This window comes from Esox lucius, chromosome 20, assembly GCF_011004845.1.
Source record: "Esox lucius isolate fEsoLuc1 chromosome 20, fEsoLuc1.pri, whole genome shotgun sequence".
Lineage (NCBI taxonomy): Eukaryota > Metazoa > Chordata > Actinopteri > Esociformes > Esocidae > Esox > Esox lucius.
Window position 1 is genome coordinate 29,947,232 of NC_047588.1, and position 21,766 is coordinate 29,968,997.

The following is a 21,766-nucleotide window of genomic DNA, read 5'->3' on the forward strand; positions in this document are numbered from 1 at the left end:
TGGCGGTGGAGGAATGCTGCTTCCGGACACATAGCTTGTAACCATGCCAACGTAGAGAGCCTCTCCTATTTGATGCCTCTCCATTCTTCAAGTTACTTAACGTGTTTTTACCTAGTATTAGATTATTATTCCGTTTTTGTTAAATCAATAATCTTTGTGACTGTTTATATATAGCTAGCTGCTAGCACGATGTTCGGTTGCGAGGAAAGACGTTCCAAAAACAAACTTGTGCAAAGGGAGAAAGACAGAATCAAGGTCGGTGAGATAAGCATGTTTGTCATGTCACAGCATCAAGACAAAAGCTAGCTAGATACCTACGTTACTACAATAACGTGTGCAAGTACAAAAAATGGGAAGCAAATAACATTATATTCAAACATTGGTCTATGCATTTTCACTCTTTTATAGAGAGATGAAGAATTGACAGATCGTATTGCAGAACTGGACAGGTGTGTAAACGTCCCATGGAAAAAAGGAAAAAGCTAAATATTAGCAGGCTTGCTAAAACCCCAGCGACGTTTGACGACATACTTAGCTTACTCCTTGATATACCAGTTCTTTAACTTCTCAAAGTGCCTTCTCTATCCCCGTTTCTACATTGATCAGTAACCGTGGTGTGCTGCAAAAGGCTGTGTTTGAGGGCTGCACCCAGACTGATTCAGCAAAGGCTCTGAAACTGAGGATGCTGACCCAGCAAAGAGAAACTGAGCTTGGAAAGACTGCTCTCACTATGGTGAGAGAGGGTTGAGCGGGTGCTGAAACAGTGCAGTTTCAGGCCCGTTTTGAACGTTCTAATCTATTCTATTCTATTGTTACTTCTTTGTGTTGCACTTTCACATGTGCCAGATCACACAATACACTGTCACAACAATTACACATTTGTAGAATTGTCCAAGATTTCCATAGCATGTTGGACAGCAAGTTGGAGCTCTGCTTACTGTCTTTGACGCCATGGAGAGACGAGCATGCATTTCAAACTGTCTGAATGCTTTGAGAGGACATTGGACTAGGGTTAGTTAAACCAGGGCTATTCAGCTCTGGTGATGGAGGAACAAAACACTTCTAGTTTTCATAATCTCCTTCCGATAATAGATTCAGTCCTAGCGCTGCTTGAAATTAACTAGCAGGTAGAAACAAAAAAAGTGTTTCAGCCCAACAAGACCAGAGTTTAGTAGCCCTGCCCTAAACTATGACCCTACCTATCCATACCATTTAGCTATTTGAAATGTAAATTTCTCTATTAAGTCAGCCAATCACATTAATTTCTGCCTTAAATGTTAAGTTTCCACCAAGACATGTTTAAGTAAAGCTCCTAAATCCTATTGGCCACACCAAATTATAGATGTTATAAAATGTCTTACGTGTTTTCCAGAGTATAAACTACAACTTCAGCTGTATCTAAGATATATGCCCTCTACAATAGTCTCCTTTCTGTGTGTGCAGGTCCGGAGAGCAGCACTGCAAGCCCTGCTGGAGCGTGAGAGAGACCAGTATGTCATAGAGCTCAACAGACTTGGCAAGGCCATCTACCAACAGAGAATCTAGAGTCCATACTAGACCCGTAACACCAAACAGTGCCTTTAGTTTAGTCTACACTAAGGATGTTTATTCAACTAGAGATTACATTTAAATCCTAATTATGACATCCATCAGCTGAAACTGGTGTGATTATTATTCTTATTGTTTTTAAGAAACATATTTTACTTTATCTTGAAATAAATAAAAGTCAGACAAAACAGGGATGTATGTGACTGATGGGGGAAGTATTGTACACAGGATAAACTGGGCTGCAGCCCACATCTTCCGGACGAAAGCCAGTTTTGGTTGTTCTAGCTACAACAATTTTTGTTGAAGATCAAATAAGGTAATCAACATATTATAATACATTATTGAAAAAAGTAAACATTATTTTTGTTCCACTGTTGGACACGAAGCTGTCGATAAAGTTTTGTCAAACAATAAACACGCGCAAAAGACAGAACGTGCCACAAAAATCCAACATATTGGTCAGTTGTCGAATCGGGATCAGACACTATACAGAAATACAGTCGCTACATGAAAACGAAAGGCCAAGAAAGAAAAGTACAGGTAATTACACCAGTCTTTAGCGTGCAAGAATATTTCAGAATTTACTTGAAAACTCTAAGTTTCTCAACTGCTTTAAGGACCAGAACTATGTTACCAAGACTGCAGACAATTACGACTACATTGCATGATTGCTTAAGGCCATAGGCTGATGGAGATAATATTCTAGGCTACTAATTATGTGAGTTACCAGAAATGATTCAGCTAATGTATCATGTAAAATTCAGCTATAAAAGGCAAATATTTCCCTTAATAGTAGTTTTGTGTATGTCAGTATTTTAGAATCACCGCTATGCCAATACATTAGGCATAGACAAGCAAACAATGAAAGTTGTTCATTCAGACTGACTGGTTGAACCAGACAACCATTCTGGAAGTTAAGCAGGTTTTGTGTGATTCCTTGAAAACTTGCACAATCACACCCTCGCACGTACACATGGCTGTGTAATGCTATGATTAGAGTTAGGGTCAATCATCCATATACTATGAATATTTTAATAAACCAGATGACCAGGTACATGCAGTTTGCATAAAAAGTATCCTAGAACCTTTGCCACACAGACTCAGATGTATTGAATACTACTGTACATAAACAAAATAACATTCAGACTGTTTTCCAATGTTTTAGTTTTTTTATTTTCACAAGTATTGGGAGGTTTATCTGAGGGCTGGGGGTGTAATAATACAGTCTTCATTTTGGGGCTACAGCTATTCCACACAACTTTCTGCAAAAACAAAACAAGTACAATTAGTAATCAATAAACAAGTGAGCACACAGCAGTACATTAAACTGTAATAATAGTTTTTTTTTATAAAGGTTACTGTGTATGTATTTCCTCTTACCGTCCTTCATCAATAGTCTGGTCCACAAACACACACAGTGCCTTGTCTCGTTCCAGAATCTGCTTTTTCAACTCCTCGATCTCCTGCTCAGCTTTCCTCTTCGCTGCACCTTCATCATCTAGAGGGAGCGGGAGGGAAAATGAGGAGAGAGGGTTGAAGGTGTGGGAGGAAAAAAGACAGAAAGAGAAGTGAAAAGGGGGGAAATGTAAAAAGCTGGATAAAGTATTCTCTGTGGATTGATGACAGTCTGTGCCAAAGGTATCCTGTCAAAAAGTGAAATAGCTTTTATACCTTTTACTTTTTGAAGGGCCGCCGACGCATCACTCTTTTTCTTTTCGGCTTCTGTCTGAGGGAAAAAAAATAAAGAGGAAATTAGGAAGATTTTAACTTCAAGCATTATTGGGCTCATTTAGGTTTTATTGTCTATGACTAATAGGTTAAGGTTTAAAATGAAGACTTCATACTGTAACACACTTTGTTCAGCAGTTTGACAAATACTTAATTATATCATTATAACCATAATAACATAGTTCCTAGTGAGCATGACCTGTTTTTCCTGACTGATCACTAACGGACAATGGAAGGGCTCTGCCAGAATGTCTCATAGAAGGAGTGGGTCACATTATGCTATATGGGTACTTGTGAAAATAAGGAATGGGCCAGGAAATCTGCCACTGCAACCTTACCATTGCAATAAAAAAAAGTGTCTATGGAAATGGGGCACATGAACCGAAAAATAACTTCAATTGATTCATTATTTGGTCGGATGCTACTTTAGCATTGACAGGATTTAGTGGAAAGGGTCACATTTCAAGTTCTTTGGTATATAAATAACAATCTACCTAAACACCACACACTATATACGCCAACACCTGAGCGAGGCACAACAGTGGCTCTACAACATTCTGCCAAACATGTTTTATTTGAAAAAAAATGTATCCAACTGCACAATACTGTGACTGACATACCTAAATTGTCCCTAACTAAAACAACAAAACAGTTACCCCAGCCATTTGGAGATGATATCAATGGTACCACTGTACCATCAAGTACATCTAGACTGGTTGCATATCCTCCAGGTGATTGCACTACTCTCAACCACACGGTGCATGCTTCAGAGAGGTGCAGATGACCAACACATCAATGGGGTGGAGCTCCCTGTCTTCCAAGACATCTACTACACCAGGTGGTGTCTGAGGGAGGCCGGAAAGTTCCTGAAAGATCTTGTCAGCCGAGTCACAGAATGTCCAATCTACTACCGTCTGGCCAGCAGTGTCAGAGCATTGAATCAACTGATTCAGAGCATCAAATCAACAGAGTCAGAGCATCGAATCAACAGTCATAGCATTGAATCAACAGAGTCATAGCATTAAATCAACAGTGTCAGAGCATCGAATCAAGAGTCAGAACATTGAATCAACAGAGTCAGAACATCGAATCAACAGAGTCAGAGCATCGAACCAACAGTGTCAGAGCATCGAATCAAGAGTCAGAACATTGAATCAACAGAGTCAGAACATTGAATCAACAGATTCATAGCATCAAATCAAGAGTCAGAACATCGAATCAACAGAGTCAGAACATCGAATCAACAGAGTCAGAGCATCGAATCAACAGAGTCAGAGCATCGAATCAACAGAGTCAGAGCATCGAATCAACAGAGTCAGAGCATCGAATCAACAGACACAGCTATTGCCACCACACTTAGCAGCTTATCCTTGTGTAAAACTGTTTTACACAAATTCGCCACAAATCCAACATACGTGCGTTCACATACACTTGCCTTATTTGTCTGGAGTTGCTATACATACGAGGAGGCGCATAAACCGATGTTTAGTTAATTGATTTATGTAAAGGACTGCATTGTCCAGAAGCAGATCAATGCATTCCGCTAAAATGTGTAGTTATTTTTGAATATTTTTATTAAATTGACATTTGTCCGAAATATTCTGAAGACTCTGTATTAACTACATTTTAATTAAAAAACATGTCAGGTATTGATACATAAAAAATAAATAAAGAAAAGAGTAATGAATCAATATAAATATTTGTAACAGTGCTGAGTTAAACATAACATTGGAAATAAACATATTTAAAATAAAATTGTATTGTTATTTAATAAATCAGAGTACAGTACCGCCCAGGTGAAAAACCTGTTGTTCTTTATGCTGTATATATACAGTAGTGCAGTGCCGGGGAACAAGTGTCGGTCTATCCAGAAGGGCATCAACCCAGCAGCAGGACCTGTACCAGCTCCTTTATGCTAGGAGGAACTGGTGGAGCACTGCCAGAGCCCTACAAAATTACCTTCAGCGGGCTACTGTGAGAAGTATTATGTCATTTGATCCGTTTGTTGCTAATGTTTTCACAATTGAGAGAAGGGTGTGAGGATGTTCATTGTTCTGTGTCTGCGGTGTCCAGTGAGACTTGGCACGGGCATCTTTCTGTTAATGAATTATCTCAATCCCATACAGCATATTCAGCGGGTGTCAGTATCCACTCCAGGAGTAAAACTTGGCTTGACAGCGCCCATGATTAATGACATGGACAAGCTCTGGGAAATAATCGGGGTTTAAGTATTCTTATGACCAATCCTTGCTGTTTTTCCCATGCAAAAAACATCTGAAATTCTTCCTCATGAAGTATTGAATATCCAGCACACATCTAACTGTACATTTTGGGTAGCTTTTCGAAAGCCTCTCAAAGGTCAGTGATTGATTAACAACAACCAATCCAATATTAAATACCTCTATAAACAGAGTCATGAAAATGCAATGAAAGTGCCACATTTTAAAACAGAAATTAGTTTCTCTAATAAATAGGGATGCACCGATACCATGCCGAGTACAAGTATGAGTACTTATATTTGGGGACTTGCCGATACAGAGTAACGATACCAAGTACTCAAAGCTGCACTAGGTAGGAGTTTTCAACACATGTTGTGGACCGGGATCTGGTGTTTCCACAATTCTCATATCTTTTCACTTGACGAAAAAGTCAGTTATCCTCACCTATATTGATAGTTATTGTATCAGTGTCATTCACGAATGAAAGAAAAACAAACGTTGTTGTGCCATGAAATGAAATAGCTTTGTCAGTGTAAAGTTTGTCTTCAGTCTCACTAGCAATTGCTCAATTCTTATGACTTTTCCAAGTAGTAAGATACTAGTAGGCCTATTTCAGGTTAATAAGCTATTAAAACGGCCAGTGGCGAAAGCCATAACAGTCCCCTGATGCTATTTGTGGTGGAAGTAAACTTCATAAGAAATGTTAGTCACATTAACACAATGCTTTGTGGTGTCTAGATAAATATTCAAACTTGGTGTGATGTCAAGGTATGACAAAATGATCTAATGTTGAGACACAAAGTTAGTGTGTCTCAATTCGTCCCAATACTGGCATAGTGTCCGAAATGTAACTTTTTGACTCACCTGCCAAGGGGACTGGTAAATGAAAAAATCCACCAGCCAAGCATACTTTTTACTGGCCAAAATAATAATTTCCTTTTTGTGTCATGTATACATACATTTCAGTACATTTCATTGAGATAATAAGGCGATAAGGTAACTTTTTATTTCCGATGACAAATTAGTTGTTTCTGCTGTTATTTTTAGCATACTGGCCACACACAGAACAACTCATCACCACAGCCTCAGCATCATACTGTAGCCAGGCTCTTGAAACTCCTTTAACTCCAAACCTACAATTCTCACAAAACATTATTTTTCTATGTGATGCTACAAACATGTTTGTTATGTATTGCAATAACGTCATCCCTTTACATCAGTATCTCTTCTTTGTCAACTTAACATTATTTGACAATACTTATTTAACATCATTCCCTACTAACCTACTTACTCAATTAATCATTCTTAAAAAACTGTTCACGAATCACCTCCCAGATTTGTAACACAGTCCCTCTCCAAACCTAATGAGAAAACGCAAATTAACAACAATAACATAAAAAATAATAATATATTATATTTTTTACCTTATATAATGTATTATTTAAATTTGTTTAATTTATATTTTACCCCACATCGTTTTTCCTTTGAAAATATAAACAATACACACAAACCATTGCAGGCCTTTATTTTGAAGGCAAAATAAAAAAATCTGAAGTCTTAGTTTTGCAGCTCCTGGACTGTCTCTGGACATTTTATTTTGCTTCTCCGGTGTTGGAGTGAGCTGTTGTTGTGCTTCTGCGCTGGTAACATTTGCATACTCATTGAACTTTGCGCTGTGTTGTGTCTAATGTTGTTTGATCAAATTGCTTGTGTTAAATCAGTGTTTTTCCTTTCCTCTTGAGAATGTGGCAGAGCAGAGTTTGCACTCTACTTGTGTCAATGCTGACATCTCTGTCTTCCCGCTCTACAAATCTGAGTTCTATAGTCTATACTTATGTAACCAGAGGCGACAAAACCATCGGGTTTCCCTTAATGTTTCCATGACATGGTATCGGCATATTTCTATGAGTACATGAGCCCAGTATCGGCCCGGTATCGGTGCGTCCCTACTAACAGAACATATAACATCCTGTGTAGCTCTGTAAGAGCAAGGCACTTGCAATGCCAGAGTTGTGACTTTAATTCCCACAGGGGGCCAAAACAAAAGCATATGCACTCACTACTGTCATTCACTCTAGATAAAAGCATAATATCAAATGACTAAAATGGAAAACCGAGATTGGATCAACAACATTATGTCCCAAAAGTGTATATACATGCTCTACAGATTATCTACTGACGATTAGTAAAATGTTTGCTATCTAGTAACCCTTATCCCAACCTTTAACATTACCTTAAACCTTGTTCTAAACCTAACCCTAAACTTAGCAAGCAGTTGCTTATGTTAGAAATCAGCGGTTTATTGGAAAATTGCAGCACAGATGTCATTCGGTGAACGTTCCATTATCTTCTCACTGTAATGTTAGTTGCCAGCTAGCCTATACATTAAGGGCGATTCTACATAGCAAAGATCAGGTTTCCAAGACAGTAACCCCCATGCCAAATGGTCAATGTGAACATTCCTGGGGTAACCTACAGAGAGATAATCTAAACAAAGATGTTTCTGTTGTTCTCATTATCTAGGCACAATCACTTTCAATGAAACGTACATACATATTGTAATTGTTAATGCTCCGATTCCACGCTAATCAACAGATAGTTTGTAGAAATGTTGTTGCTAATTTTACTTTCATAGAACATCTACAGATGGTACTCTCAAAAACCAAAAGAACAATACACAAATCCAACATATTTGATCCGTTCATAAGTTCCTTTTTAATGGTGATTGTAGCTTTATCATGGTGTCAATATGCTTGAGAATAATTCTCCCAGGCATGGACACCTTGGTGCATTGTATAGCAATTTATAGGCCTATAGCAAAGACGATAAGCCTACCTTCTCTGCATTACAGGTCTGCAAGCTGTTGTATGTTTCAGTTGTGGCTTTGGCAGATTTGTCCTTCTTCTGTGTCAGCTCGTCCCTCTTTTGGTTTATGGACACCAGCTCTAAATTCATCTGCTGGATCTTCATCTTGATCTGGACAATGTCATTCTCCTTCTGCTTGACTTCACTGGAGGTCTTCGCAGCATTAGCTTTAAGACTCCTAAGAGTCAGCTCCTGGTTGACAGCCTGGTACATCAACACCACCATCACGCACACAGCCAAGAAAACCAGTCCGGACAAAGCCCGCATACTGCTGTAGCACAAAGCCAGTGAAGAAGACAGAAGTTAAGGCTTGAGTTAGGTGTCTTCTTGGCTTCTATCTTGATCAAGTATCTCCGAAGTCATCCCTGTGTACTCTCGCGAGTTGCTGTGTCTGTTCACCCTCCCTCGTACAGTAAGTTTCTGATGGTTTTCTTTCTACCTGTAACTGGCTAATCCTGTTAGGTGGAATGTTTGGGTGTGTGGTGTGGCAACACTTCCTTGTTTAAATTACCCCCTCCCGCTTCTAGTGTCTCTTTCGCTCTCTCTCTCCTTTCCTTTCATGCCAAGTGAACTTTGATCTAAAATGTGTGTCATGAACTGGCTATACTCATATGAATGTGAGACATTTCTCTTTCATTTACATTAAATGTTTTTCTTCCGTGCCCTAGCAGAGGTCCACCCAGGGTTAACATTTTAGCCTTGATGTTTGTCCACCCTTATTTTGTGTGTGTGTAATGGGGATATTGAATTTCTCTAAATATATTTTGAGTTATCACAATGTTTAACATGCATGTTCCCTTTCTGTAATACACAATATATCAAGTGTTTGTGACATTCAAGGAGACACGCAGATGGTCACTAGACTTAATACTAAATGTTTTGGATTATTCTCATATCTGTTGATAGGGATTGACGCCAGACTGGAGGTAAGGACCGAGGCCAAAGTGATTATTTGTATAGTATTGATGACATCCTGTGAACACTTATTCTGTAGCAATAGCTGACAGTCACTTTTGTTTTGACTTCCTACAAAACTCTCCGCTGGTGTTTACTTTAGACCGGTCTGATCACAGGCCTGTCTCCAACGGTCATGATACCGGACATTAATACACGTAACCAACGACTACTCTTCTTGGCAAAATCGTGGTGATTATTTTAATATTTTCATTTTAGAATTTTCTTTTTTTATATAAAAGGCTAGTCCGAAAAGCGTGCTTTTACAAATGTCCTAATTTCAGTTGCGCGTATATCGTTACCTTTGTATATCTGTATGTTCTTAAATTCCGAAATATTTATGGTAAATACAATTTACATAGACTCCTACTTCCGCGTAGAAGGAGCTATTGTATTTTCAACAGCGACATGTGGGCGTGTCCGGTTATTCTAGAGAGCGACAGGTGAGTTGTGCACGGAGTTCTACCTATACTTTTGTACCCCATTCGCTCTGCCGCGGTTTCCTCGTTAACATTTTTTCCGGATGAGGACTAGCGAAACGGCTATATTTTGTGCAAATTCAAGGTAGGGAAAGCATCGATCAAGAAGTCAAATGAAGATGCAGTATGTTTTAGTGGGGCTGTCAGTGCTGGCTAGCGTAGTACTCCTGGGACTGATAAATGTACGGAAGAAAGAAGTGGTGAAAGAGCAGAAAAACACATCGTTCCAGTCGACTAAACTGCGTGTGACCTATGATGTACAAGGAGAGTACAGACATGAGTTGATCAGAGCCCAAAACCTGCTGGACAAGACCAAGGCTTTGGTGAATAACCTTGGGTCAGAGCTCTCCCAAATACAGGCTAAAGAGGTACAACAGAAGAATGACCTAGAGGCATGTCTGGGACAGAAGGTAAGATCAAAGCAAGCATGCTTTGACGAGATCATATTGAAACATTTTACATTTAGGTAAGGTTTTTGTTCACTGATGGGCAGCCTATTTCTAAAGTTTGACTGTCATGATTCATACGCCCTCTGGAGGGCCGTGCAAATGTCAAGCATCATCTGGTCTTGAGTTGTTCATAGAATATGTATGACAGCATTTTAGGCCTACTGTTGGGGGTTCTCGAGGACCGGTGTTAAGAACAACTGCTTTAATGGAACATGTGGAAAAGTTGTGGTTTTAGCTGGCGGTTTGATTTTTTCTGTGCTCACCTTGTTTGTGCCTGTGTATCTCTTGTGACAGAAACAAGCTACTGACAACATGGGATCTGTCGAAGAAGAGATCAGTAATGCCAAAAGTGAGTGTGTAAAGACCCAGTGCAGCCAAAAACATAACATTTCTACATTATATTTCCACATGGTCCAAATAAAACTGAAAAGAATATTGTTACAGTTGATATCAGTATACAAACCCTATTGAACATGCAGCTTTTATGTGAATACAAATCCTTTCAGATATGTTTAAAGGTGAAAAAATATCTCACAACTAACAATATTTAAGTGAAAATATATTTTTTTTCTTTCTTGAACACCTAGATTTTGATTTTGAGTTCAGATTTTGAGTTCAGCTTCAGTCAAATTGCCAAGGAATGTCTTGTGCTCAGCCATCTCTAGGTCAGTCCACAGTTTCTATAGGCTTTGACTGGGCCATTTTGAGGGCATTGATTTTACTTTTTGCAAGCTCTTCCTTGGTTGATTTGGCTGTGTGCTTTGGATCGCTGTTTTGTTGAAAGGTGAATATCTGCTTTAACTTCAGCTTTCAAGGGCAGCAGGGTTGCCCCGAAAATATTGTATTTATTGTGAGTTATTAATTTCTCCCTATTTCCTGACTATTGCTCCCGTCTCTGCTGAATAGAAGCAGCCCCATAGCCTGGTCCTGCTGCCACCATACTTGACAGTAGACTCTGTGTACTTTTGGCGATGATCTGCTTTGGCTTTGAGTCAAATACATCTTTTGGAATTAAGGCCAAACATTTTAACCTTGGCACCTGACCATAACACATTTTCCCACATGGTTTTTAGGAGATTGAATGTGTATTCTTGCAAAGTGTATACAGGCTTTTTTTTGTGAGAAATGGCCTATCATGTCTTTCTACCAAACCCCACAGCACATTCTTACAAAATAAAAACTGGTTGTAATATAAGGGAAGTGGCTAAATCATGCCATAAATACCAGCCGTTGTGTTTTTTTTATCCTCCCTTATGAGTTTTCTCCTTGCCCTGTCATACATTTTGGAGGTTTGACCGGATAATTGCAAAGTCCTGGTGGTTCAATCTTGCCTTCACTTGTTAATCATGTTTTTCACCATGTTTCATGAGCACATTAACACCGATTCAAGAAATCCATTCAAAAACTGTTGACAAGGAAATTTGACAAGGAATATTTTGGTAATCTCACCTAACCGCTGACTCTCTAAGTGTTATGAATGAGATCACTTTTTAATGTTTTTTTCAGGCAAACAGCAGACAAGTGAGATGGAACACAGATGTGTAATCCTTTTGAAATTGCTTTGAAATATTTCTCTCCTGATATTTACTTTTCAATAATAGGATCCCATGCATCTTCTGTTTGCTCCTTGTGGACCAAGGCTATCTGTAGTATGCAACCAAGAAACCTCCCAAGAAATCCTAAAGAAACAGCTGATTTTATTTAGGGCTAATCAGAATCACTTAAATTTGTCATATGACAACAAATTACCTTTTGTTTTTGTGATTGGTCAAATCTGAACATAGTTACAACCACCATTATAAAGGGTCTGCACTAATACAACCAAGGCATATATTTGTCTTGATTTTAGCTTTTACATGAACAAAAGATGCATTTTCAATACGGGTGTGTAGACTTCTTATTCACTGTATAATAATATCCCTTTCGATGAAAGAGCTGTTTGTAAATTTTTTGTTGAGTGGAATTGTATTTTTCGCCAACCACAGAATGTCACAAGGCTTCATTATAGTAGACTGATCACTGTTCAGCTGGGTATGGGCCCCTTGACCATCACATTTTTAGTACACATATGTGAGTTAGATTAAAATGTTTAACACACTGGTCAATTAGACATTATAAACAGGATCATTATGGGAATCTGGAATGCGGATTTGGCTGAAAGCCATGGTGTATTGCTGTAAACAATATGGCACAAGGGTGTGTGGTGTATGGCCAATATACTTCGACTAAGAACTGTTCTTCGGCAAGACCCATTGCAGAGTGCCTGGACACAGCGCTTAGCTGTTTTATATTGGCAATACATGACAACCTGAGATGCATTATTGCTTTTATAAACCCAAACACAATTAGAGCAATAAAAGTGGTGATCTGTCATACCTGGGGTATATACAGTAGTGTAATATACCACAGCAGTCAGCCAATCAGCATTGGTTGGCAACATTTGTATAATTGCAATAAGTTCCCTGAGAGATTTATTGTCTGTTGCCAATATACCACCGTTAAGGGCGGTTTCAAGACCTTAGCCGTTATTTATTGGCCATATACCACACCTCCTCATGCCTTATTGCTTAATTAAAATGATGATTAGAAAGAAGGCTTCACCGGGATTTCAAACACCTGAAGCTCTTTATGGTTACATTAACACTGGTATAATAACACTTAGTTTTAATCTCTACACTACTATGACAGAAAACAATAATACAGTATGGACAGATATAACAGGTCCCGGAGCTTTTGGTGGAATAACCTCATTGCAGATTGCTGGGATTAAGAGAGGTAGTGGTGTTATGCATATGCATCTGGTCTCACTGAGGAAGTCTTATTTATTAGCCTCTGTTTTCATAAGCATCCTTTTGTCTCTGTCTCGCCTGTCTTAAGATGAGTTTGAGAAGCAGAAGGTCACCTGGGCGGCACAGGTGACGTCTCTAAGACAACAAGCAGAACAGCGCAGCAAAGTGTGTGACTTTGTGAAGAAGGAGTCGGTAGAAGGCAGGTAAATGTCTGGGTCTGAATGCCTGAGCAAATAAATCTTAATGTATGCCTACAGCACCTACAGTATATGTACTGTACACTCTAGCAATATTTGTCTCTGACTCCCAAAGGAATATGTGTGGAGATGAACCGCCTAAAAAAGAGGCTGCCCCCAAGCCAGAAGTTCCCAAGCCAGAAGTTCCCAAGCCAGAAGTTCCCAAGCCAGAAGTTCCCCTGCCAGATGCAGCTAAACAAGATGCAGCCAAACAAGATGCAGCCAAACAAGATGCAGCCAAACAAGATGCAGCCAAACAAGATGCAGCCAAACAAGATGCAGCCAAACAAGATGCCCCAAAACAAGATGCCCCAAAACAAGATTCCATGCCTGCTGGACCAAAGACGAAATGAGCATAGCTGGGTATCTTTTGTCTTATCTTTTTTTGTATACCTTGTTTGTCAGCATTCCACTTTTAGTATACACCTTTAATCTGAAAACCAGGGTTTAACAGTAAATGTACACTAACATTCAAAAGTTTGGGGGTCACTTCCTTATTTCTGAAAGAAAAGCATTTTTGACGGACCCGTAAGTGGAGCCGGCCAAGAAGAGCGAATGTGACCGACCCACCCACCCACCCACCCAGGACCCACCTACCCACCCAGGACCCACCCACCCACCCTTGTTAAATAGTGTAGTGGTTAGAGACGCAGACCAGCAACCATTAGGTTCTGTATTCCGATCTCGTTACAATCAAAGCGAATGATGTATTGGGATTTGTTCCGGATAGATAAAAACCTACTGGCTACAGGCCGTTAGGGGGATCCTGAGGGCAGACAAACTTTACTCCACAGCAATGTCTCAAAATGTGACAATCGCAGTGACTGCAAACCTCTCCCCCTTAAACAACAAATGGATGATTTGCACTGACATCTCAGTAGGAAACTTCCCTAAAGGCCCTCCACGAAGAGAAGAGAAACTGAAAACAAATATCATCCCAGCTTCAACGTGCCAATGCGTCCGCTAGTGAGACAGAGAGAAGCAAATTTGAGGAGGCATTTCAAATCCACCATGTGAGAAAATGTTGGATTCAGTGTTCAATACAGTGTTTATTTTGGCAACTTTTTTGATTCTGTCTAGATGTAGTCATTCTGACATTTTCATCATTTGAATAATGATTTAGTCTAGTTATTGTCAAAAAGATGAAAATAGTGAGCCATTTTAGTCAAATCAGAAGTATTGCCTCATTAACCTATAGTCAACATATCACTGACTGCCATGTACCGACACATACATAGTCTTGTTCTACCAACACATTTTTCTGCATAAAAATTATTGGATGATTTTAGTCTCAAATTGGTAGAAGAAAACAATCCACATCAGATAAAGGGCAAGCATTTATGCAAAAACATTAACTGATTCTGTGAGGTGACATTTATTTGAACAACTCTAAAACACAAACGTATGAATGTATTTGTCCAATGAAGTCAGTTACAATTGCATTAACTGGTAATCAGAAGGAAAAAAAACTGTGGCTATAACAACTCACACAACATAGCCTACTGTAGCAAGCTAGCAACATTATTAATCTGGAAAAAAAAAAAATATTATCCAAGACATGTCTTATTCCTTTTTAACACAACTTTTATAACTTGTCCTGAATTGTGCTTTAGAGTGCCTATAACCAAGATCAAATACACATGAGTGAGTATTGAATAACTTCTGTTAACCTTGTCTGTGCCTCTCTCAGTTTGACCCTCCCTTAGGGGTGTGTGGGTGTGTTTATATGCCTCTGTGTGATTAGTGCATATGTATACGTGCGTCAGTATCGACCTATCGGGAAGCCCAGAGCCTCTCTCTGTCATTGCCCATCATCTTCACTCTGTTACCCCAATGACGTGATTATGTAGGCTAGTTGTGGTGACTATAACGCTGAACAATGAGAAGCCGTGGATTAAACAAATTATTATTTCAGTTATGTCTGTTTTGGTTGTAATAAAGCAGTACTTTAAATATCTGTTTGTGTGTGTGTGATTTCATCACCCATGGACACACAAACCATTTAACAAACATTGCCATTGTTCACAGTTGGTTCTGATTATTAGTAAAAATACAACTAATAACAGCTGCTGTAGTTTATTTCTTGTTAGAACATTTGAAGGGATGTAACAGTCCTCCGCCTCGCTCCAATACATCGCTCCACAGATGAGTGCTCCCCTAAGGCTTAAATTAGGCCTCGCCAATTAGCGACCTATCATTCCGCCCCAGCAAACTCACAAGGTTACTGTTACCACCGACCAACTGTAGAACTGGGAGAGCCGAGAAGGGGGGTGAAGGGGGAGGGAGAGAATGGAGCAGATCTCTACCCATCATCCCAGCAACATCATAAGCAACACTCTTACAAATGTGGGTTATACCAAAAAAGTGTACCATTTAAATATGTCAGTTATGACCTGAACATGCAATGAACATTGGCCCCAAAAGGACATGTATTACTATAATCTTCACCCGGCAAAACAAGATGAAGGCCACCCCTCAAGAGTCCAGCTCCGCTCTAGATTTCTTCCTAGGTTATGACTCTAAAAAGGAGCTTTTCCTAGCAACTGTGCATCAATATTTTGTCATTGCTTTCTTATTGGGATTTCTGGCTGGTTACAACTGCAAGTGTAAAAAGGGATAAAAAGTATTCATACATATATCTGCTTCGAGGTTTAATATATATACAGTGGGGAGAACAATTATTTGATACACTGCCAATTTTGCAGGTTTTCCCACTTACAAACCATGTAAAAGTCTGTAAAAATCCAGAAAATCACATTGTATGATTTTTAATAAATGTTTTGAATTTTTTGCATGACATAAGTATTTGATACATCAGAAAAGCAGAACTTAATATTTGGTATAGAAACCTTTGTTTGCAATTACAGAGATCATACGTTTCCTGTAGTTCTTGAGCAGGTTTGCACACACTGCAGCAGGGATTTTGGCCCACTCCTCCATACAGACCTTCTCCAGATCCTTCAGGTTTCAGGGCTGTCGCTGGGCAATACAGACTTTGAGCTCTCTCCAAAGATTTTCTATTGTGTTCAGGTCTGGAGACTGGCTAGGCCACCTTGAGATTCTTCTTACGGAGCCACTCCTTAGTTGCCCTGGCTGTGTGTTTCGGGTCGTTGTCATGCTGGAAGACCCAGCCACGACCCATATTCAATGCTCTTACTGAGGGAAGGAGGCCAAGATCTCGCGATACATGGCCCCATCCATCCTCCCCTCAATACGGTGCAGTCGTCCTATCCCCTTTGCAGAAAAGCATCCCCAAAGAATGATGTTTCCACCTCCATGCTTCACGGTTGGGATGGTGTTCTTGGGGTTGTACTCATCCTTCTTCTTCCTCCAAACACGGCGAGTGGAGTTTAGACCAAAAAGCTCTATTTTTGTCTCATCAGACCACATGACCTTCTCCCATTCCTCCTCTGGATCATCCAGATGGTCATTGGCAAACTTCAGAAGGGCCTGGAAATGCGCTGGCTGGAGCAGGGGGACCTTGCGTGTGCTGCAGAATTTTAATCCATGACGGCGTAGTGTGTAACTAATGGTTTTCTTTGAGACTGTGGTCCCAGCTCTCTTCAGGTCATTGACCAGGTCCTGCCATGTAGTTGTGGGCTGATCCCTCACCTTCCTCATGATCATTGATTCCCCACGATGTGAGATCTTGCATGGAGCCCCAGACCGAAGGATATTTAACATAATCTTGAACTTCTTCCATTTTCTAATAATTGCGCCAACAGTTGTTGCCTTCGCACCAAGCTGCTTGCCTATTGTCCTGTAGCCCATCCCAGCCTTGTGCAGGTCTACAATTTTATCCCTGATGTCCTTACACAGCTCTCTGGTCTTGGCCATTGTGGAGAGGTTGGAGTCTGTTTGATTGAGTGTGTGGACAGGTGTCTTTTATACAGGTAACGTGTTCAAACAGGTGCAGTTAAAACAGGTAATGAGTGGAAAACAGGAGGGCATCTTAAAGAAAAACTATAAGGTCTGTGAGAGTCGGAATTCTTACTGGTTGGTAGGTGATCAAATACTTATGTCATGCAATAAAATGCTAATTAATTATTTACAAATCCTACAATGTGATTTTGCGGGATATTTGTTTTAGATTCCGTCTCTCACAGTTGAAGTGTACCTATGATAGAAATTACAGACCTCTACATGCTTTGAAAGTGGGAAAACCTGCAAAATCAGCAGTGTATCAAATACTTGTTCTCCCCACTGTATACAGAAGCCCTTCTGCATACCACTGGTGTAAAGAGTGTTTCTGCCTTTTTTATTTTCATGTTTTTATTTCACCTTTATTTAACAAGGTAAGTTGAGAACCAATTCTTATTTTTAAAGGCAACCAGGCCAAAGGCACAATGACATCAAGACAAGACTTAAAACTTGTTACATATGAATTAAAAAGTTAACAAAGACAGTAAAAAAATATGTGATACATGCAATATGATAAGACAAAGATGAGTAAGTACAACATATGAGAAAGTACATTTTTACAGATGCATAAGGTGTGTATTGAAACCACCATAATGAGTGGTAAACTATAAACAAAAAGTGAAAGAGTGCAAAGCTGCTCATTATAAGAGATTACATGAATACAAGTGGGTAAGGATGCAGTTGCATTGATCAGTTGGCAGCTCAGACAGTTTGAGTTTGATTGAGTAAGGGATGAATAGTGTCACATTTCAGAGTCTTTCATTAGCATTTCATTCTGAATAGAGTGCAGGCCAAAGGAAGTATATACTTTAAGAAGGACTAGTGAGAGGTTTTTACCAGAGGGCAGTGCGCTTTTGGCTGGCAGATATTCAGGAGCATACTGAGGTAAGGTGGGGATTTGCCTATGAGGGACTAATAGATGAGCTGGTACCAGTGAGTCTGACTTACCAGGGTGTGAAGATCACAATGAAGGGTGTTGGAGGGGCCACTGGTGATGAAGCGGATGGCATTGTGGTGAACTACATCTAATTTATTGAGATGAGTGTTGCCAGCAAGGCCGTGAGTATTTTTTTTCATGAGTATGTTTTGCAGCATGGGTGTAGGATGCTCTATTGCGACAGAAAAAAAGAGATATGGGATCTGATTTTAGATTGTAGATGGCTAATATAGGACTGGAAAGATAGTGAAAGATCTAGCCAATACTGAGTTACTTATAAGTAAGTCAGATCCATCTAAAGTGTGAATGTTCGCCTGGCAGGCAAGAATAGGTCATTTCAAATTGTTTCACTGGAATTGAGGAGTTGTCAGATAAGAAAATCACCAGTAGCAAGTGCGACATCATTGATGTACACAGAGAATAAGGTTGGATCGAACCCTGAGCACCCACTGAGACAGCCAGCGGTTTAGACGGCAGGCCCCCAGGGTTTTACAGACTGCACCCTGTCAGAGATGTGATGTCATTTAGGACCTTATGTGTTTCCAAGGTACACCCATGGCCAGCTTGAAATCCTGACTGCACCACAGACAGGGCGGGGTGGGACTCAAGACGGTGAGTTACCGGTTTGTTTACCTGAGTTACCTGTTTATTTACCTGACTATAAAATACCTTAGATAAGATAAGCAAGGCAGAATAGAGATTGCCCTGTCACAGTTCGGTCCGAGCTTGTCACGCCCTTTGAAGAGGCTTTCCAGTCTAGAGGGACTACAGACGTTTGTAGTGACATGTTGGGATGTGACGGGCAGGTGACAGGCACTGCAACCACTGAGGCAGGGAGATATAAAAAGAACTGATCAAGAACCCTCTGAAAGCTAGAAGAGATACATAAGGCAGGCTCAAGGTCGAGAGTAAAGGACGTAATCAGAATGTCTCATTTTAAACCAACAAGACTAGGGTGCCTCTCACGTAAAGCTATAGGCCTGATTACATATCTACCCACTACTGTGGCCACACACACTATACACATTTATCTGCCCAGATTATGTCACTAGCCAAAGAGGACAACCATTAGTTTAATTTATTCCTCAGTTATTACACTGACAACCACAGCTCCCCTTGAAAACCGAGTGTCCAGAAAAATAAACAGGTTTTAAAATGAAGACACTCATCTGGTTTGCATACATTCACAGGAGCCACACAACCATTGCAGGAACTACAATCAATCTGAACAACTTTCCAGTATATACTAAGCATCAAAAACATTATGTGACATTATAGCAGTAACTACTGGTAAGAACTCTCATTTACTAATAATCGTAATGATATATCAATGTTGAGAATTTAATTTAACGTGTGTGTGTGTGGGCGTGTGCGTGTGAATCGACAGCTGGGTGAAAGTCACATGCATTGATCAGACTAATGCAGGGAGGAAAGGCCGCAGGCTACAGCAATCAATACACTCCTAATTAAGTATGGGTGTGAGTGAAGTGCCCCAAACTTACAGGGGTGTGTGTATATATATATACCCTGTCCCACATGGGACTCACACACATACACCACGACCACACCAGATACTGGCACCACAGACAACTTCACACAGATATGTTCTCAAATTCTCCAGCTCTCTACCAGACGTAGATGGGTACGTTCACTAACCTGCTCATCTGCATTCTGAGTAAAACATTTATAACTAATGTAAAGGAGTCAAGGATTGAAATGCTGTTGCTCTTTTTGTCAACAACACGGACCATAGAGATGAGACAGACACCGGACCCAGATAAAGAAGACTACGAAACTGGGATAGAAAAAGCATTGTAAGTATAACATTTCCTCCCTCTCGTATTGTTTGTATTTCCTCTGACTTGCTCTATCCATGTCCTCTCCCTATGAAAGTCAATACAATAGTAAATGTACACTAAAACATAGTCTTTTAGTTTATCACCTATTTATCCATGTACTGTATATGTGCTAAAGCTCACCCATAGCTGTCTCCTTTCAGGAATAAAACAAGATGGCTGCATCAGGTCTTATTCAGCCAGGGGCTGTGTGATATGTTTGATATTCGGTTGTTCTCCTGTGTAATCACATCAACTAAATATCAGACATATTCCTACAGAGCCTGGCACACATCTTCAGAGCCTTGGATACTTCACAGACTACTGGCCAATCCACTCAAATGATCGTGGGGTTTGTACTGTTTGTAAATCATGAATCAAGAAACAATTACATGTAATTCTTTATTAATACCTGTAAATTTACCGTACATTAAAAAGCTCTCTACTTAGACAAGCATTGACAACTATGTTTTTAAGGGCAATGTATTACAGTCTTTTTTTTTTAAACCTACTTAGATTTGCTCAATTTCTGCCTTTGCTATTTCATGATCTACTCTGTATAAAGACAGTTGAACTTGGATGAAATAGTGCTGTTGTAAAGATAAGATCTGTATATATACACATAAAAAACTAATACAGTCATCAGATGTGAATTGCGATGTTTAACATCCGACAATGAGTTGGACAATGTGTGTTCAGAAACCTACGCAATATTTGCATTTGTACTTTGGCAGCTGCCAACAGACAGCCCACAAAACAAACAGCCACTTGCACTCTACTAAGGCTTGTTAGACCTCTGAAGATGTCTATCGTTCCCGTGTTCGTTACAGAGAATAGTATTCAGTTGTCAGGCCACAATCTAGCAAAATTGGGCAGATACACTAATACTAACACTCGTATCTCATGTGGACTTCAGGTGTGAACAGTAGGTGAAGGTTACTGTAATGGCATCCTACTGCAATTACGAGCCATGTCTGCACAGCAGAACATCCCTTTCACAAACAATGGAGGCTGCGGATAATGCTTCTACATCGGACCCCAAAGATTCTATCTAGATTTTCTTCCAACTTCACACCATTTCTTGCCTAACCTCTCCTTCCCCATTCTCTTTTTTTCCCCCTTTTCTCTGTCTCCCCCTTACCCATGCCTCTTTCTGAATTCATGCTCCACAGTAACACAGGCAGAGATATTGTAGGACATCTTTGGCAAGCGAATTGTATACATAGTGTTCAATATAAATATGAATAAAATAGTGTTCTATACATAGTGTTCCGACATCACAAGGACTCGGGAAGTAGTGTATCAAACCATAGATAATAGAACAGTAGATGGGCTGATGTCATAGAGCCCCTATAAATCAGAACAGAGTAATTTGACAACCATCTTACCTGGGACCTGTTCTAAATAATATAACACCTGGTAGAAGTGCCATTTCAGTTCTTATAAAATTTCCTTAAAATTATATAAATAACCAATGTCATGCATAGCATAATGCATACAATGACTGTACTTCTCGGAATATTAACAAATAAATCCATATGAAATTATTTGTAATAATTTATAAATTTAAGAGTACAAAATGGTTACAGTCTAATGGAGAAAGACACAGGATAGTAGGCCTACTTTAAATACAGGGCAAATGCATATTTCCAACGATATCAGTAAACTTTATTTTAAATTATATGTATGTATGTATTGTATATATAAATATTCTAATTTCATTTAATTGTAGAAATCACTATTTTAGTAACAGTACGCTAAACGTAGGCTGCTAGCTAACTGAATTTGATATGCTAACAGTAGGAC

The 21,766-nt window shown here is 39.6% G+C and overlaps 3 protein-coding genes and 1 long non-coding RNA gene across 6 annotated transcripts; 3 read left to right on the forward strand and 1 right to left on the reverse strand.

Annotated features, from left to right (window-relative positions):
• Nucleotides 1–45: 45 nt before the first annotated feature.
• On the forward strand, nucleotides 46–2,644 carry LOC105029234. The gene is made up of 4 exons (XM_010902485.3): nucleotides 46–255; nucleotides 409–449; nucleotides 607–733; nucleotides 1,444–2,644. Exons 1-4 carry the CDS (start codon nucleotides 190–192, stop codon nucleotides 1,543–1,545), a joined length of 336 nt encoding a protein of 111 aa, XP_010900787.1. The 5' UTR covers nucleotides 46–189; the 3' UTR covers nucleotides 1,546–2,644.
• A 53-nt stretch (nucleotides 2,645–2,697) lies between these two features.
• On the reverse strand, nucleotides 2,698–8,792 carry si:dkey-87o1.2 (uncharacterized protein LOC796684 homolog). Its single transcript, XM_010902486.5, has 4 exons — nucleotides 8,331–8,792; nucleotides 3,220–3,274; nucleotides 2,929–3,046; nucleotides 2,698–2,810 (listed from the first exon to the last, which is right to left on the reverse strand). The coding sequence occupies exons 1-4, from the start codon at nucleotides 8,625–8,627 to the stop codon at nucleotides 2,777–2,779; spliced, it is 504 nt and encodes a 167-aa protein (XP_010900788.2). The 5' UTR covers nucleotides 8,628–8,792; the 3' UTR covers nucleotides 2,698–2,776.
• Nucleotides 8,793–9,754: 962 nt separating this feature from the next.
• Nucleotides 9,755–13,789, forward strand: zgc:174935 (uncharacterized protein LOC796019 homolog). Of its 2 annotated transcripts, XM_034289094.1 has the most exons (5): nucleotides 9,755–10,203; nucleotides 10,537–10,591; nucleotides 13,120–13,234; nucleotides 13,344–13,468; nucleotides 13,499–13,789. In XM_034289094.1, exons 1-5 carry the CDS (start codon nucleotides 9,907–9,909, stop codon nucleotides 13,618–13,620), a joined length of 714 nt encoding a protein of 237 aa, XP_034144985.1. In that variant the 5' UTR covers nucleotides 9,755–9,906; the 3' UTR covers nucleotides 13,621–13,789. The 2 variants fall into 2 exon arrangements, with proteins under 2 accessions (XP_034144985.1, XP_010900789.2); XM_010902487.5 differs by having other exon boundaries at nucleotides 13,344–13,789.
• Nucleotides 13,790–19,564: 5,775 nt separating this feature from the next.
• LOC117593471 lies at nucleotides 19,565–20,421 on the forward strand. 2 transcript variants are annotated; one of them, XR_004574882.1, is made up of 2 exons: nucleotides 19,565–19,939; nucleotides 20,125–20,421. It is a non-coding gene; the product is annotated as an uncharacterized LOC117593471 (long non-coding RNA). The 2 variants fall into 2 exon arrangements; XR_004574883.1 differs by having other exon boundaries at nucleotides 20,242–20,421.
• The last annotated feature ends 1,345 nt before the right edge of the window (nucleotides 20,422–21,766 follow it).

Excerpts from the sequence above, each read along its gene's own strand:
- si:dkey-87o1.2 (XM_010902486.5), bottom strand. The coding sequence starts at position 8,627 with ATGCGGGCTTTGTCCGGACTGGTTTTCTTGGCTGTGTGCGTGATGGTG. Across the intron at positions 3,275-8,330 it reads AGACCTGTAATGCAGAGAAG|ACAGAAGCCGAAAAGAAAAA; the intron begins GTAGGCTTATCG and ends TTTTTCCCTCAG. Across the intron at positions 3,047-3,219 it reads GGCCCTTCAAAAAGTAAAAG|ATGATGAAGGTGCAGCGAAG; the intron begins GTATAAAAGCTA and ends CGCTCCCTCTAG.
- zgc:174935 (XM_010902487.5), top strand. The coding sequence starts at position 9,907 with ATGAAGATGCAGTATGTTTTAGTGGGGCTGTCAGTGCTGGCTAGCGTA. Across the intron at positions 10,204-10,536 it reads AGGCATGTCTGGGACAGAAG|AAACAAGCTACTGACAACAT; the intron begins GTAAGATCAAAG and ends CTCTTGTGACAG. Across the intron at positions 13,235-13,343 it reads AAGGAGTCGGTAGAAGGCAG|GAATATGTGTGGAGATGAAC; the intron begins GTAAATGTCTGG and ends TGACTCCCAAAG.
- LOC105029234 (XM_010902485.3), top strand. The coding sequence starts at position 190 with ATGTTCGGTTGCGAGGAAAGACGTTCCAAAAACAAACTTGTGCAAAGG. Across the intron at positions 256-408 it reads GGGAGAAAGACAGAATCAAG|AGAGATGAAGAATTGACAGA; the intron begins GTCGGTGAGATA and ends ACTCTTTTATAG. Across the intron at positions 734-1,443 it reads GAAAGACTGCTCTCACTATG|GTCCGGAGAGCAGCACTGCA; the intron begins GTGAGAGAGGGT and ends CTGTGTGTGCAG.